This window comes from Galeopterus variegatus, unplaced genomic scaffold, assembly GCF_000696425.1.
Source record: "Galeopterus variegatus unplaced genomic scaffold, G_variegatus-3.0.2 Scaffold443, whole genome shotgun sequence".
In the NCBI taxonomy this organism is placed as follows: Eukaryota; Metazoa; Chordata; class Mammalia; order Dermoptera; family Cynocephalidae; genus Galeopterus; species Galeopterus variegatus.
The window spans coordinates 98,822-115,179 of record NW_007726554.1 but is presented as its reverse complement, the minus strand read 5'-3'; the positions used below and the strand labels follow the sequence as shown (position 1 = coordinate 115,179).

Here is a 16,358-nt window from a genome sequence, read left to right as displayed (position 1 = left end):
TCATGAGCCTCCTTATTACTTCACATTTACAACTATCACAGCCGAGATCAAAACTACAACTTCATGCTTCCAAAAACAAAGTTATCTAAAAATCCATGATATTTCCTGGACATTGGAGCACTATTTTGTCTATTTTGATACCAGCTGAGCTGCAGTGGGAAGTCACACATTATGGGATGGAGTTACTCTGGCTTATTGTCTGCCAACTTCTAGGACATGGAACTTCAAGCCAGAGAATGTTCGTTCCGTCATAGTTCCATATAGGATGGGGCCATGATATCTCCTAAACAGGGGCTAAGTGTCCAGAGGCATTTCCAGTACATCAGAGGACTCAGCCAAGGAAACAGAACCCTCTAGGAATTGCAAGCAGAGGAGTTAATACAGGGAATTAGTGCTTATAGACCACCGGACAGTCCAGAGGAGGGAGGGTCTCAGAAAGCTCAATCACTTTCTCTCAGGTCCACCACTAGTGATCAGAAAATCTGAAGTTGCTCCTTTTTTCCAGGTCAGGAACTGCAGGAAACAACTCAGAGTAACAGAGGTCCTGCAGTGACCAAGTGAGTGATTCACAGGGAAGTGACAAGAGGCCATTGCAAATCTACCTCCCTGTTGCTGTCAGATGAAAATGTCCTTCTTTTGCTTCCAAATTTTCCGCAAGTATAACTTTTTGAAGGAAGCTAACTGTTTCCAGAAACATGCTGTCATGAGAATCTGGGAAATGTAGTTTCGGGGCTTCCAGTTCTTGCAATAACTGGAGGACATTTGAACATGCTCATAGCCAATAGACAATATATAGCACATCCAGTTACACTGAGCTGAAATGGAGAGTAAAAGAGTAAACTTCCATTTTTCTGTCATCTTTGTTATTGTGGTTTATCTGTAGTAGCTTTATTGTTGCTCATTTGTTAATTTATTCAATGGTTATTTCTGAAATACGACTGTGAAAAGAAATTCCTTGGCTTATGGGAAATGAGATTAATTGAAAACGCACGCCNCTCCTGAGCCTGAAGGGAGGGGCTGTGTTACTGTAGCTGCGTGAGAGCCAAGGGGAGAGGCTGCCCAAAGGGAGGGCTCGGTCAAGGCCAGAAGCTTACGAGACGGGAAGGGGAAACCCAGATCCTCTGCACTCTCTTGGCCACCCTTCAGTCTGTTGCTGGTGCCTCTGACTGGCAAACCCAGTGGAAAGCCTGGATAGTGACCTCCGCAGACATCAGGCTTCTGGAGCCCAGCACAGGGTAGGAGGCCATGAAGAGCAGTGGGGTGGAGGGTGGGCTGCACACAGAGAGTCACCAGGATAGCCGCTGTCAAACGTATGAGGTGCCCTTTGCAGATGCAGGTGCACATTTCCTAGTGAACTCAGGAGGCTTTAATTCTACTCTTCTATGTGAACTTATAAAAAATCCCTGTATTTATTTCTCATTTGATCTGGGCCATATACTTAAGTACATTATTTCCATTAATTTCTTAACCCTATGAGGCAGACCTATTTATCCACATTTTAGAAGTGAAAAAACAAACAACAACAATGAAAAACCCAGATTATTAGAGATTTTAGACGATTTGCTAGAGGAGGCACAGCTAACAAATACAGAAGGTCTGCACTTGTGATTTTTCGACTTTAAGATTGTGCGCAAGTCACATGCATTCAGTAGAAACCATACTTCAGAATTTGAATTTTGATCTCCTCCTGGGCTGGTGGTATGCGGTATGACATTCTCTGGTGATGCTGGGCAGTAGCAGCCACAGCTCCCAGTCATCCACGTGATCAGAAGGGTAAACAACCAATACTCTACAGTGTACTGTGTTCCATAAGTTATATGAGACAGTCAATACTTTATTATAAAATACGCTTCGTGTTAGATGACTTTGCCCAACTGTAGGCTAAAGCAAATGTTCTGAGCATGTTTAAGGTAGGCCCGGCTAAGCAATCACGTTCGGTAGGTTAGGTGTATTTAATTCATTTTTGACTTAAGCATTTTCAATTTAAGATGGTTTTATCAGGACATAACCCCATCGTAAATTGAGAAGTATTCATATCAGAACTGGGATTCAATTATAGAACATACTTTCACTAATGCTTTAAATCAGTCTGCCTTTACACATTTTGTTATAAGGAGACAGATTCAAAATTGCAACATTAGCGCAAATGTAACTTTCAGATAAACAGGTTCTTACACAATTCATTGGCATGACATCTTTCACCTGGGTGCCTACATTCTGAAGAAAAAATGATCTCCAGCTTTAGAGACAAGGAGACCTCAGTCGTTCATATTCTGACCCCTCAAGCTGGTGACTTGAAAAATATTTGGATGTTTTCTCATTTGAATACTGAGTCCCATAATATGTTATCTTACAGAGACTTTATACAGGTAAATAAAACAAATAATCTAATACAAAGTATTGGTGTAAGAAATCTTAACTTCCTATAACTCTCTGACAAATTTCTAGTCTAGCACTATTATGTACTACGTGCAATTCTGGGATCAAAGACAGACATGGATGACTTTTTGGTTGCTTTGACTGTGTTACAGACGCAAAATCATCTGAAATGCAAATATAGGAGTCTGATCATTCATTATGTGAAATTAACTAAAGAGTTGCCTCTTGAGGGAATATGAAAACGTTACCCGTTACAGCACTTCCTGCTTGATACTGTGTGACATAAATGATACACATGAAGGGGAGGTGCTCCCACGCAGTTGTGGCTTCAGAGCAATTGGTGGTCACAAAGAAGAGCCGATGGAAGAAGGGACAGATTCATTCTAAGAGAGAGCATCGTAGAGGAGCCTCCAGTGCCTTCCGTCACCTCCTCACTGCCCACCGCTGATCCTGCCTCAGCTGCAGTGGACAGTTCTGAGCAAGTCCACATTGAGCTCTTCTGACAGCGCCCCATCTCATGGGCCTCCCAGGGGTCTCTGCTTTCTGCCCTGGGGACATCTCTGATATCACATGAGCCCACTTGGCCTGTACAAAAACTCAGCCAGAGCTGCTAATGCTTTTGGTGAGACAGGACAGGGGACAAAATCTACGACGTCTTCACTCAGGTGGACAATTCTGAGAGGCGTTCTCTGTGAACTTCTGATGGACTCCATCTCCTGTTGCCCCGACACTAGCTCAATATTGCACCTTTATCCTGGCTTCCTCCTCCCTATTTCATCTCCCTGCTCTCTTACCCCTACTTCCTGGGACCATTCTCCAAATAAACTACTTGCACCTAAGTCCCCGTCACAGACATTGCATTTGGGGCAGACTAACCTGTGACAGTGATGGGATGATGTGACCATCCGAAGACCCTCGCCTGCAAAAGAGACCTCTGTTTTCCCTTTATTCATTCCACCGTCCATTCCTTCAAAAGTCACATAATGACATTTATGAACTAATCTTTTCCAAGTTCATTTTGATGTATTTTGAATTCCCAACAGACTCACATGTGTCTTTGCTCCCTTAAAGTTCTGAACTTGTTTTTTCCCCTTTATTTATTTTTATTGTTATAAAGTTGATTGTACATACCTGTGGGGTTCAGTGTTGAACATCGATACTCGTGTGCAATATGTGATGTGTATATCAGAATAATTATTATATTCAATAATATTCATTATCATTGCTATTTGTGGCCCTTATATAATCATAGAAAGAAACCTCACACTGAGATGTGACCTGTGTAAGAAATAATAATGTGTACTGCTACTAACTAAATATAATGTTTCCACCTTGTACACGTATGGCTCAATCAATATTCTCCCATTTGGTGGGTATAAATCCTTCTGAATAAACATAGGACATTTTCCTATGTCCCTGGAGGCACCAGACACAAGTACATCTGGGTGAACATCTCATCCACATTCGTAATGAGTCTACTCTTTTCCTCACAGAAAGCACAGCCGATGGGACTTAGGTGATCCAGTCCTCTGTAGCCTCACCTGGAATGAAAGGAGAAGTCACACCTGTATTAGTCAGGGATCTCCACACAGACAGAACCAATAGGAGATGAGAGACAGACAGATGGATGAAGGGGGATTCTTTAGGAGACTTGGCTCCCATGACTATGAAGGCTGAGAAGCCCTGCACTGTGCTGTCTGCAAGCTGGGGAACGAGGGAGCCAGTAACGTGCCTCAGTCCAGGTCCAAAGGCCTCAGAAGCAGACAAGCCAATGGTGTAACTCTCAGTATGAGAACAAAGGCTGAAAAACCCGGGCCACTGGGGCAATTGTCAGAGTCCAAAGGCCAAGAAACCTGTTCTTCTGATATCCCTGGTCAGGAGAAGGGTGTCCCAGCTCCAGAAAAAAGAGAGAGAAAATTGCCTTTCTTCTGGCCTTTTGTTCTCTCCGGGTCCCCAGCCTGTTGGATAGTGCCCACCCACAGTGAGGGTAGACCTTCATCTCCCAGTCCACTGACTCATAAGCCAGTCTCCATCTGAAACACACTTACAGACACACACAGGAATAATTCTTTACCAGCTGTAAAGGCACTTCTTAACCCAGTCAAGTTGATATGTAACGTTAACCATCACAGTACCCGTGAAAACACACAGAGCCTGAGCTTGCGGGGCAGGCTCCTATCTGGTGAATTGATGTGAGACAGCAGAAAATAATTCTTCAAATTGTAATGACCCTGACCCTGAGGCTTTGAACCCTTTCTGGATGTCAGGTGGCTCTTGTAGAAGAGGTTGTCACTGTAGGCTGACATCCAACTATCCAACGTTTAGGCAAAGAGGGCCGACCCCGTGGCGCACTTGGGAGAGTGCGGTGCTGGGAGCGCAGCGACGCTCCCGCCGCGGGTTCAGATCCTATATAGGAATGGCCGGTGTGCTCACTGGCTGAGTGTGGTGTGGGCGACACCACACCAAGGGGTGTGATCCCCTTACCGGTCACAAAAAGGACAAAAAAAAAAAAAAAAAAAGAAACAAAGTTTAGGCAAAGAGAAGAATTTACTAGTTCAGGATACTTGAAGGTGAACTTCGAGCAGAGAAGTCAAATAAGGCACCTGGACTGTCATGACAATGTCCCTTAGAATACAGGAATATTACAAAAATTAAAGCAATACACAAATAAGGAATTGTATCCTGTAATCATAGAAAGAAACCTCACACTGAGATGTGACCTGTGTAAGAAATAATAATGTGTACTGCTACTAACTAAATGTAATGTTTCCACCTTGTACACGTATGGCTCAATCAATATTCTCCCATTTGATGGGTATAAATCCTTCTGAATAAACATAGGACATTTTCCTATGTCCCTGGAGGCACCAGACACAAGTACATCTGGGTGAACATCTCATCCACATTTGTAATGAGTCTACTCTTTTCCTCACAGAAAGCACAGCCGATGGGACTTAGGTGATCCAGTCCTCTGCAGCCTCACCTGGAATGAAAGGAGAAGTCACACCTGTATTAGTCAGGGATCTCCACACAGACACAATTTTTTTCCACTCTGAGCTGATAAATTGGGTACATCTTATACATTATTACTATATGTACTACACCGTAAGATTACATACAATTGATAATTGACTTGTTCCTGTGGGAAGGGTCATGACAGCCCAGCTCTGCAGCTCAAGCATCTGTCAGGAACAATGACCTCACTGAGTCACTGACAGCCCATGTTCAGTTTCCCCAAACAGGACTGGGAGACACAAGATTCTGCGCTGGACCTGAAATGGGCCCCAGGCTCTTGTTGAGTGTGGCCCTTTTCGGTGTAACTCTCAGTATGAGAACAAAGGCTGAGAAACCCGGGCCACTGGGGCAACTGTCAGAGTCCAAAGGCCAAGGAACCTGTTGTTCTGATTTCCCTGGTCAGGAGAAGGGTGTCCCAGCTCCAGAAAAAAAAGAGAGAAAATTGCCTTTCTTCTGGCCTTTTGTTCTCTCTGGGTCCCCAGCCTGTTGCCTGGACCTGAAATGGGCCCCAGGCTCTTGTTGAGTGTGGCCCTTTTTCTGTTGTGCGCAGGTGAGAGCTGGTCACACGTGGGCTTCTTTCCTGGGAAGTCCCAAGACTCCGGTACAAGCCTTTTCCCTGTGACATCATGGGATTTTGTCACTCTCTATTACAGGCTGCATGAATGCTGGAGTTACCCAGAACCCAAGACACAAGGTTACAAGGATAGGAAAGGAGGTGACTCTGAGATGTCATCAGACTAACAACCATGATTACATGTGCTGGTACCGACAGGATCCTGGGCTGGGGCTGAGGCTGATCCATTACTCAACTGTTGCTGGTTTTACTGAAAAAGGAGACATCCCCGATGGCTACAGTGTTTCCAGATCAAGTAAAGAGGACTTCCCTCTCACTCTGAAGTCTGCCACCCCCTCGCAGACATCTGTGTACTTCTGTGCCAGCAGTGAGTCCACAGTGCTGCTCAGGAATAATTCTTTACCAGCTGTAAAGGCACCTCTTAACCCAGTCAAGTTGATATGTAATGTTAACCATCACAGTACCCGTGAAAACACACAGAGCCTGAGCTTGCGGGGCAGGCTCCTGTCTGGTGAATTGATGTGAGACAGCAGAAAATAATTCTTCAAATTGTAATGACCCTGACCCTGAGGCTTTGAACCCTTTCTGGATGTCAGGTGGCACTTGTAGAAGAGGTTGTCACTGTAGGCTGACATCCGACTATCCAAAGTTTAGGCAAAGAGGGCCGACCCCGTGGCGCACTCGGGAGAGTGCGGTGCTGGGAGCGCAGCGACGCTCCCACCGCGGGTTCGGATCCTATATAGGAATGGCCGGTGTGCTCACTGGCTGAGTGTGGTGCAAGTAAACAACAGTGACCAGTTTGCAGTGTTCTGCCAAGGGAGCTATTAGATATCCAGCACCCAAGAGATTTTATTGGGGGCATGTCACGTAGGCACTCGCTGCCTAGCACCTACCAAAAATCCGGACCCCGGAAGGAAATCTTGTGTTCAGGATACTTGAAGGTGAACTTCGAGCAGAGAAGTCAAATAAGGCACCTGGACTCTCATGACAATATCCCTTAGAATACAGGAATATTACAAAAATTAAAGCAATACACAAATAAGGAATTGTATCCTAATGGGAATAAAATATGCAGAGAGGAATGAATACATTTCTTATTAAAATCAGGGAAAGAGCAAAGGAACTTATCAGAGTTCTTTAAAAACATTTCAATTTTTTTCCACTCTGAGCTGATAAATTGGGTACATCTTATACATTATTACTATATGTACTACACCATAAGATTACATACAATTGATAATTGACTTGTTCCTGTGGGAAGGGTCATGACAGCCCAGCTCTGCAGCTCAAGCATCTGTCAGGAACAATGACCTCACTGAGTCACTGACAGCCCATGTTCAGTTTCCCCAAACAGGACTGGGAGACACAAGATTCTGCCCTGGACCTGAAATGGGCCCCAGGCTCTTGTTGAGTGTGGCCCTTTTTCTGTTGTGCGCAGGTGAGTGCTGGTCACACGTGGGCTTCTTTCCTGGGAATTCCCAAGACTCCGGTACAAGCCTTTTTCCTGTGACATCATGGGATTTTGTCACTCTCTATTACAGGCTGCATGAATGCTGGAGTTACCCAGAACCCAAGACACAAGGTTACAAGGACAGGAAAGGAGGTGACTCTGAGATGTCATCAGACTGACAACCATGATTACATGTGCTGGTACCGACAGGATCCTGGGCTGGGGCTGAGGCTGATCCATTACTCAACTGTTGCTGGTATCACTGAGAAAGGAGACATCCCCGATGGCTACAGTGTTTCCAGATCAAGTAAAGAGGACTTCCCTCTCACTCTGAAGTCTGCCACCCCCTCGCAGACATCTGTGTACTTCTGTGCCAGCAGTGAGTCCACAGTGCTGCACGGCTGCCTCCTCTCTGCACATAAAGGGGAATTAGAAACACTGAGTTTGCCCTGTGCTCACAAGGCAGGGCTCCACCCTGGGAAGTCTCTGCCTCCATAGGAGTCACAGACTCTTGCCAGACCTGTGGCCTCAGAGCAGGGGGCCCTAGACCTCCCTCTCTCCATTATGTTTCTCACCTCCTCTTTGTTTCTCTTTCCCTTGCTTATTTTTTCAGGGCCACACAGGCCTTCTGGCCATTCTTCAAATACACCGGGCAGACTTCTGCCTTAGGTCTTTGCTATAACTATTCTCTCTGCCTGGAATGTTCTTCTCCAAGGCCTCTTGTTTAAGATCAGAGCCAATCCTGGTCCTTGAAAATATCCTGTGGCATGTGATGGTATCAGCAACTGTACTTCTATGTTTGGAGATTATCTGGAAGGACTCATGGGGCACAGCACAGAGTAGTATTCATGGCTAAAATATAGTACAGTGACATAATAACTATTCAGCCATGGATCAGAGGGAAAAGACACAGGTGGAATGTGGAGGTATCCACAGACAGACTCTTTTATGCTCTCTTCTTCCCAGGAGGGGACACTTGTAGCTCACTCTTCCCCAGCAAGTAAACAACAGTGACCAGTTTGCAGTGTTCTGCCAAGGGAGCTATTAGATATCCAGCACCCAAGAGATTTTATTGGGGGCATGTCACGTAGGCACTCGCTGCCTAGCACCTACCAAAAATCCGGACCCCGGAAGGAAATCTTGTGTTCAGCACAACATTGTTTGCACTAATAATCTAAGTCTAATGAGCCACACTTCTCTGTTGGGAAAAAATCTTATATCAGAGCAGGGAACTGTTCACAGCCACATTTTCAATGCCAGCCTATTCAAGGTACTGCCACATTTCATTTACTTACTTACATGGCGATGCACATTTGGGTTGTATCCATCTTTTGACTATTGTAAATACTGCTGCAATACACACTGGCCTGCAAGTATTTGTTTCTCTGTTTTCAATTTGTTTGGATATATACCTGGGAGTAGAATTGCTGAGTCATATGGTAATTCTATGTTTATCTTTTTGAGTAACTGCCAAACTGTTTTTTGCAACAGCTGAACTATTTTACATTCACATTAGCAATGTATAAGTTTATCCACAGCCTTGCCAACACTTGTTATTTTGTGTATTTTTTCCTTTTTCGAATTATCACTCTAGCAGTCCTATTAATTGTGAAGTCATGCCTCATTGTGGTTTTGAGTGGCATTTCTCTAATTACTTATAATGTGCAGCATCTTTTTTATGTGCCTATTGGTCATTTTAATACAGTTGACCTTCCATTTCTGTTGATTCTACATTAGTGGATTCAAACAATAGTGGAACAAAAATATTTGGAAAAAAAATTGCATCTGCATTGAAAATATACTGACTTTTATTTTTCTTGTCATTTTTCCATAAACAATACAGTGCAAATACAAGTGACACCATGATAAACACTTTGGCACGAATACATCATGAAGATTGGGGAAAGCAAATAGGGAAGTAGTGTCAGCCTTTAGTCAAAATAGAAGCTTCCACTTCTGTGCTCAGAGCATCACTTTATCCTTTTAACTTAGAGCACGTCAGCTAGTTCAATGTGCCTCCAGGATGAAGCTGTGCCCATCACTCCAGCTTTCACCTGATCTAAGCTCATGTGACTGGGAGGATAGAGAACCTGGTAAAAGAGACATGCACAAAGAGAAGGATAATTACAGATAAGACAAGGAGATCACTAACTGACATCTCAAGTCTCAGTTGCCACAATAGAGCTATGAGGAAAAACACTTGTATAAATTACTCAGTTCATGAATGTGGTAAACTACTAGATATTTTTTAGTTCATGACAATTGTGAGCATCTGCAAAACAGTGATGTCACTGTGAGAACTGCCTTGTGGGGAAAAGACACATCTCTTCTCCTCTGTTTCTGCTCACAAGGACCCTGATCTGGTGAGCATCCCATCCTGCCTGACCCTGACATGGGCCCCAAGCTCCTCTGCTGGCTGACCCTCTGCCTGCTGGGGGCAGGTAAGTCCCAGAACACCAAGATCTCCTTACTGGATCTCCCAGTGATTATCCTAATCATTTCCTTCTTTCCATTTCAAACTCTGTCCTTTTCTTCCACAGAGATCACAAAAGCTGAAGTTGTCCAGTCCCCCAGATATAAGATTGAAGAGAGAAGACAGGTTGTGTCTTTTTGGTGTGATCCTATGTCAGACCACATTACTCTTTACTGGTACCGGCAACCTCCAGGACAGGGTCTGGAGCTTCTGATTCGCTTTCAGAATGAGGCTATTTCAGATGATTCACAGTTGCCAAAGGACCGATTTTCTGTGGAGAGGCCCAAAGGAGCAGACTCTACTCTAAAAATCCAGCCTGCAGAGCTGGGAGACTCTGCCGTGTATCTCTGTGCCAGCAGCTTAACCACAGCGTTGCAGAGATATTTCCCTCCTGTGCACAAAACTTTGTGGTTCTATTCTCTCTGCTCAGCTCACAGCAGCACTGAACAGAGGCCTCGCCTTATTCCTCATCATTCATGAAAAAGAAGTGGGTTTGCAGCTATAAGCTACAATTCATACAATGTAAAGACATGAATTATTTCTTGGAACATGAGGGCTGCAAATGTTGTTTGAAAATGATTATGATTCAGGGATTTGAAGCAAGTTTTGGTGACAACTCAAGAAACTAAAACCAAAAGGGGCTTATCCCAGACTCAGTCCTTACTGGTAGTGATGGTTGTTCTCCTATAAAAATATGAAATCATGAAACATGTACAATAAATTTTAATAATACAGAAGGTGATTATATGTAAGTCACACACAGCAGGCTCCCCCTTTGTAGCTGTCACCAACTCAATCACTGGAATATTTTCCTTGTTAACACCCTCAGCCGCCAGCTTCTTCTGAGTTCTAATATTGGATGTGTTATGCAAAAGTCTCAACACATAGTATGTGTTTGGAAAATACTCTTCACCCTGTTTTTGTGGAAATATGTTAATAGTACTGATGTTGTTAATGATAATGATACTTTCAGCTATTTCATTTAGCATTGCTCAATCTCAGTGAGATGCATGCAAATGGACATCCTGGCAGCCAGTCCCAAATCTTAGCTCACAACAAATTCTACTTTCTCCAGAGCAGTCTAATTCTTCAATGTAACCAATACAGCCGAACCCTGTATCTGGGCTTAGGCCAGCCAATTCAAAGCATGGTGGGAACATTTCTACCTGTCTGTCTTTGTATATTAAAATAGTTCATTAGCACATTAAAATATTCCTTAGTAAGAACTTCTAAAGTAATCAGTTGTCCCTGATTAAATTGCCCCTCTCATAACACATTATTTCTGTCCAGCTCCATGTGCTCTATTTTACCTTCTGCCTGGATCATCTAGGATTGTGCTAGAAATCATTCTGAAGTATTGGTTGAAATTTCATGGACAGCAGCTCACTGGGAATCTTCTCAAGGTCTTGTCCGTCAGCCCCTCCTGGCTTCATTTCCCTCCTTAGCCAACCTAGACTTAAGTCATAATTCATGACCAGTTACTCCTGCACATCTCCCTCCAATTTATCTGGCTGACAAAACTTCTGTCGTGTGTTGGATGAACATGACCCTCCACCATCTCCTTGCCAGAATTTTTATTTGTTTCTTTTTCCAATCTGCCTGGTCAATTTTTACAGTAACTAATTTTCTCACAACATTTTCTGAGACCATCTTTTATTTCTTTGGACATGGGTGCTCGCTGTGGCAGCACATGTAATATTTCTTTGGACATAGGAAACATAGTTGTTTCAGAGTTTCTTTAGTCACTTTTCCTTTGAGATCTTTGGGAGCTATTTTTGTAGATACTACTTTTCTGTGGCTTCTAAGTCATAGTGTTTGCATTCTCATAGTGTTTGTATTTTTCCTTATGAGCCTAATCAGTTTCTTGGGATTCTTTTGTCCTGTGTCAGGCACTATAGTTGTAGAAATAATTTTTGGTCTAGCATGGAGAATTCTAGAGAATTGCATTTTGCACCTGCCAAGTATATGGAGTTATAAACAAACTGCAGCTCCCTGAGCCTGATTTACAGGATTCAGATGTCCTGGGTCATCTGGAGATCATGTGTAACTCTGTATTGTGGTTACTAACCACGTTTGTCAATGCTATGTTTTGGTACGTATTGGTCTTGGATTTTATACCCTTGGCTTGTGAGGCAGCTTCATGAGTGCTGAGTGGGATCAGCAAATGCCCCCAAGGGCAAAGAGACCCCTGGGCTCACCTTCCCAGGCTGTGCCCTCTCCAAGTTTCCAACCATGATCTTTCTCACTATATGCTAAAGACATTAATTAATTGAAGTGTTTGTTGTTGTTATTATGTTACCCAACTATTTAGATGACAATAAAAAAATGTCCTTGTCTGTAATTACTGGGATCAACATTGAATTTTATTTGAAGTTTTAATTTTCTCTGGATTGTAATGTTAGATTCTCAGTCTGTGATTTCCTTAACATTTAACTTCAATGGTATAGAGATGTGATATTTAAACTTTGATTTCAATTAAATATTTTAAAAATGAAAGTAGATTTATAATAAAATTGAGACATGTATTTGGACATTTTACTCTTGGAGTATTTTTATGTTCTTATTTACTTTTATTGCATAGTTTCTGATATTTCATTGGTCCATGAGACAAGATGGGAGATAGAATAAACAAGGTGTTAATGCTTAGACTTGGTCAGAGAGCAAAAAATGGACTTGGACTTAATTTAATTGCTGCACTCTCACATTTGTGCTGTTTTATGAGTATACAAAAAGAGCAGTGGGCAAAATTGGAGGAAGTGGCTGACACGTGGCTATTGTCTCTCCCACTTAAACCCAGCCTCAAGAGACAAGATTTTTTCCCATCCTTTCCAACTTGGGGGACTCCCTGAAGTAATAATCCTATTCCAATCTTATTACTTGGCAAATCTTCTCTCTAAGAGGGTGTGGGGAAAATAGAATAGTTTAGTCAAGCTCCCTCGACTATGGTCCAGTTGGGAGTCGTGCAGCACATTTCTTTGTGAACAAGTTGTATGTGGGTGGAGTTAGTGCACATGTGCACCCATGTATCTTTTCAGTTTTCTTGCTATTGTGTGCTCTGCAATTTGTGAAGCAGCGCTGGCCAGCAGAGCTCGACTCTGAAAATAGGGCATGTTTACTCTGCTGGCAGCTGCTCAGTTTTTCCTTTGGACTTTTCTGGTAGCAGTTGAGTTTCTGAGTTTCTCTTTGGACTGCCTAGGTATTAGATGTGTGTGGGCTGAATAAAGACTATTCTTTCTTCAGACAAGTCTCCAAGGACCTTTTTGCTGGTTACCTGGCTAACAGACCTGCGTGTGAAGGGTTTGTGAATGGGCTTGAGGGGTCTGTGAGCTCCAGACCCAGCCCTAGCTCTACAGAGGGGAAATAGCTACCTTATTCAGTCTTCATCTTTGTTCACTCTGTCTTCGTCTTCTTACTTTTTTCCTGGGTTCCTAGAGAAAAAGTAGATTCTTTGGTGCTTTCTCAATGTTCACTAAGATCACTGGGATCCTTTCTTTTCCATACAGGGTGGAAGTTCAATTCGAAGGGGAGAGAGAATGGGTTAAATTCTGATTCGGCATAGCATTTAGAAAGCCCCTTTGTTCTCACACTGAGCCCTGTTGTTTATCAATATTAAAACTGGCAGTATTATCTTCACCTGTCTGACTCAAGCATCTATCCCTTAGGTGGCTCCAGCATAGGACATAATAACGCTAATATTATGTATTTTCCCTCTTACTCAAACAAATCATAATGCCTCATATCCCCTGTACTCAACGAAACAAGGCACAACTTGCCCCTGTCCTGGTAAGGGCACATTTATGCTACTTCCTCCTGCTGTCCACTAGGAGGCACTGTGTCTTCGTTGTCATCTAGAGTGTGGGGAGGGGCTGAGATTGCTCTCTGAAAGATCTTGAAGGCAAACCCTGGGGTCTAGCCGGGATTCAGGAAGTTTTTTACAGACGTCCTGAATGATAGCTGAGGATGGAGGAATTAGAGACTCTAACACTTCTACTGTTGTAGAGACGGATTTGCTCTGAAGCGGGCTCTTAATGTCAGGCATGCTTGCAGTGGGGACACCTCTGAGCTTGCTCAGGATGTGGAGGTACAAGTTGCTGGGTGGTCATCTTGCACACTCTGGGTTAGGGAAGCAGAGAAGTATTTTGTGTGCCAGAGGAGCCTTAAAGAGCCTGACCTCAAACCTGCCCAATCCAGCCCAACCTGTTCCTGTCGTTTGTAGAAGGTAGATTAGGGGGAAACAGAGGTGCTACTCTGGACCACATCAGAGGGGCCCTGGACCCAGGGAGCTGACAATCACAGTGACACCACCAGCATGTCCACTTACAGGCAGGAACTGGGGTGGACCAGACACCAGGATCCTCTCCCCCAAGGTCTTTTGCTCTCATCAAGAAATTGCCATAATCTAGTTGTGTTTTGTCACTCACTTCAGCCTCCTGTGTGTCCCTGAAGCAGGTGAGGTCTGGGTAGAGTTAAGAATTTTTGGCCTGGGCTTCTCTTACCCTGATTTCAAGTTCTTTCCATGGATTGTGCATCTGCCTCCACCTGTATTCTGTGTCTACTGTCTGCCTCTTTCAGGCTTGAGTCCCATGGAAACTATAATGCATTAGATTTTTATTGCTGCTGTAAAACGTTACCACTAACTAGATGGCTTTCAACATCGCAAATTTATTACCTTACAATATTCTGGATTCAGAAGTAAAAATAGGTGTAACGGCTACAACGAATGTGTTGGCAGGGCTCCACTGCTCTGTAGGCTCCAGGGGAGAATCTTTTTCAGTTTCTAGAGACCTCCAGCTCTCTCGGCTCTTTTCTCTTTTCCACTTTCACAGCCAACCATAGCTGGTCAAATCTTTCCTCATGCTGTGTCATCCTGACTGTTCTTCCTCCCTCTCCCACATTTTAGGACACTTGGGATTACATTGGAGCCACCTGAAAAATTCAGAGTAACCTCCCTATATTAAGATTAGCTGATTAACAGCCTTAATTAAACTGGGAACTTTTATCTCCCCATTGTCACATAATTGAACACATGCACGGGTACAGGGATCAGACACAGGCAACTTTGGAGGCCAGCATTCTGCCTTCCACACCGAGGCGCCTGGTTACAGGAGAGAAACAAACAATGATCTTTTTGAAAACAGAATGATGACCACAGTTTTACATTTTGAGTCAAAATGAGACTAAAAGGACAAAGATCCCAGAAGGGAAACAGGCACCTTACATAACAGAAGCCACTCTGCAACTATTTGCTGTTTAAAATGAGCGTGTGCTCTTGGGTTCAGAAGACTCACTGGAATGTCTTCTGCCAAAATCAACATAATCACCGCAAACTGTTCCTTATGCTTTGCTAGCAAATAATTTAATTATCTAACCCTAGGAACAGAGGCTTCTCTCAGCTCTTCATAATCTCCACCCTGAGAAGAAGTGGGTTTATGTTGGCAGGCCCCTCTTATACAGAAGAGTCTGGATGTTTACAGTTAAAAAAATCGATATTTCCTAGGGGTAAAAATGAGATCTAAATCAATTCAGTAGCATTTTATTTGCAAACCTTCAAGAAGAAAAAAAAAACTCTGCTAGTTTCATGGTGAGTATGGAGAATATCAAAGATTTTGGATTCTGTGCTGTGGGCTTTGGGAATTCAGTACAGCTCAAGGAATAACTCAGAGAGGCCATTCACTAGAGTAGAATTTGTAATCCAATCAGTTTCAGGGCATCAGACCAGCCCCTGATGCCCCCAAAATGCAGTTGACATCCCTGTCTTCCTAGAGAGCTCAGAGGCCACCTCCTAAGTAACTGATGGGTGAATTGAGGGTGTGTGTAAGACTAGGAGCAACAAGCCACCAGGGAGATGCATACAAGTGTTTGCAGAGAAGCTAGCAATAATGAGTCAATGAGCTCATCTTTATTTATTTATTTATTTTTTCCCTTTTTGTCTTTTTTACTGACTGGTAACAGGATCGCAACCCTCAGTGTCGCGCCCGTACCAGGCTGGCAATAATGAGTCAATGAGCTCATCTTTATTTATTTATTTATTTTTTTCCTTTTTGTATTTTTTTACTGACCGGTAACAGGATCGCAACCCTCAGTGTCGCGCCCGTACCGGGGACTGGCAACGGGATCGCAACCCTTGGTGTTGCGCCCACACCGCACTCAGCCAGTGAGCGGGAACCGGTCTCCACATGGGATCCGAACCCTCGGCGGGAGCGCCGCCGCACTCCCAAGCGGCGCACTCTCCAGTGCGCCACCAGGCTGGCCCAATGAGCTCATCTTTTTTTTTTTAAAAAAAAAGATGACCGGTAAGGGGATCTTAACCCTTGACTTGGTGTTGTCAGCACCACGCTCAGCCAGTGAGCGAACCGGCCATCCCTATATGGGATCCGAACCCGCGGCCTTGGTGTTATCAGCACCGCACTCTTCCGAGTGAGCCACGGGCCGGCCCCTGAGCTCATCTTTATTTATTTATTTATTTA

The 16,358-nt window shown here is 43.7% G+C and overlaps 2 gene segments (V, D, J or C); both read left to right on the top strand.

The window, feature by feature from the left end:
• Positions 1 to 7,315: 7,315 nt before the first annotated feature.
• Positions 7,316 to 7,916, top strand: LOC103587333. The segment is given in 2 exon segments: positions 7,316 to 7,406; positions 7,510 to 7,916. Coding segments are annotated over 2 exon segments (456 nt in total).
• A 1,850-nt stretch (positions 7,917 to 9,766) lies between these two features.
• On the top strand, positions 9,767 to 10,371 carry LOC103587332. The segment is given in 2 exon segments: positions 9,767 to 9,859; positions 9,959 to 10,371. Coding segments are annotated over 2 exon segments (462 nt in total).
• The last annotated feature ends 5,987 nt before the right edge of the window (positions 10,372 to 16,358 follow it).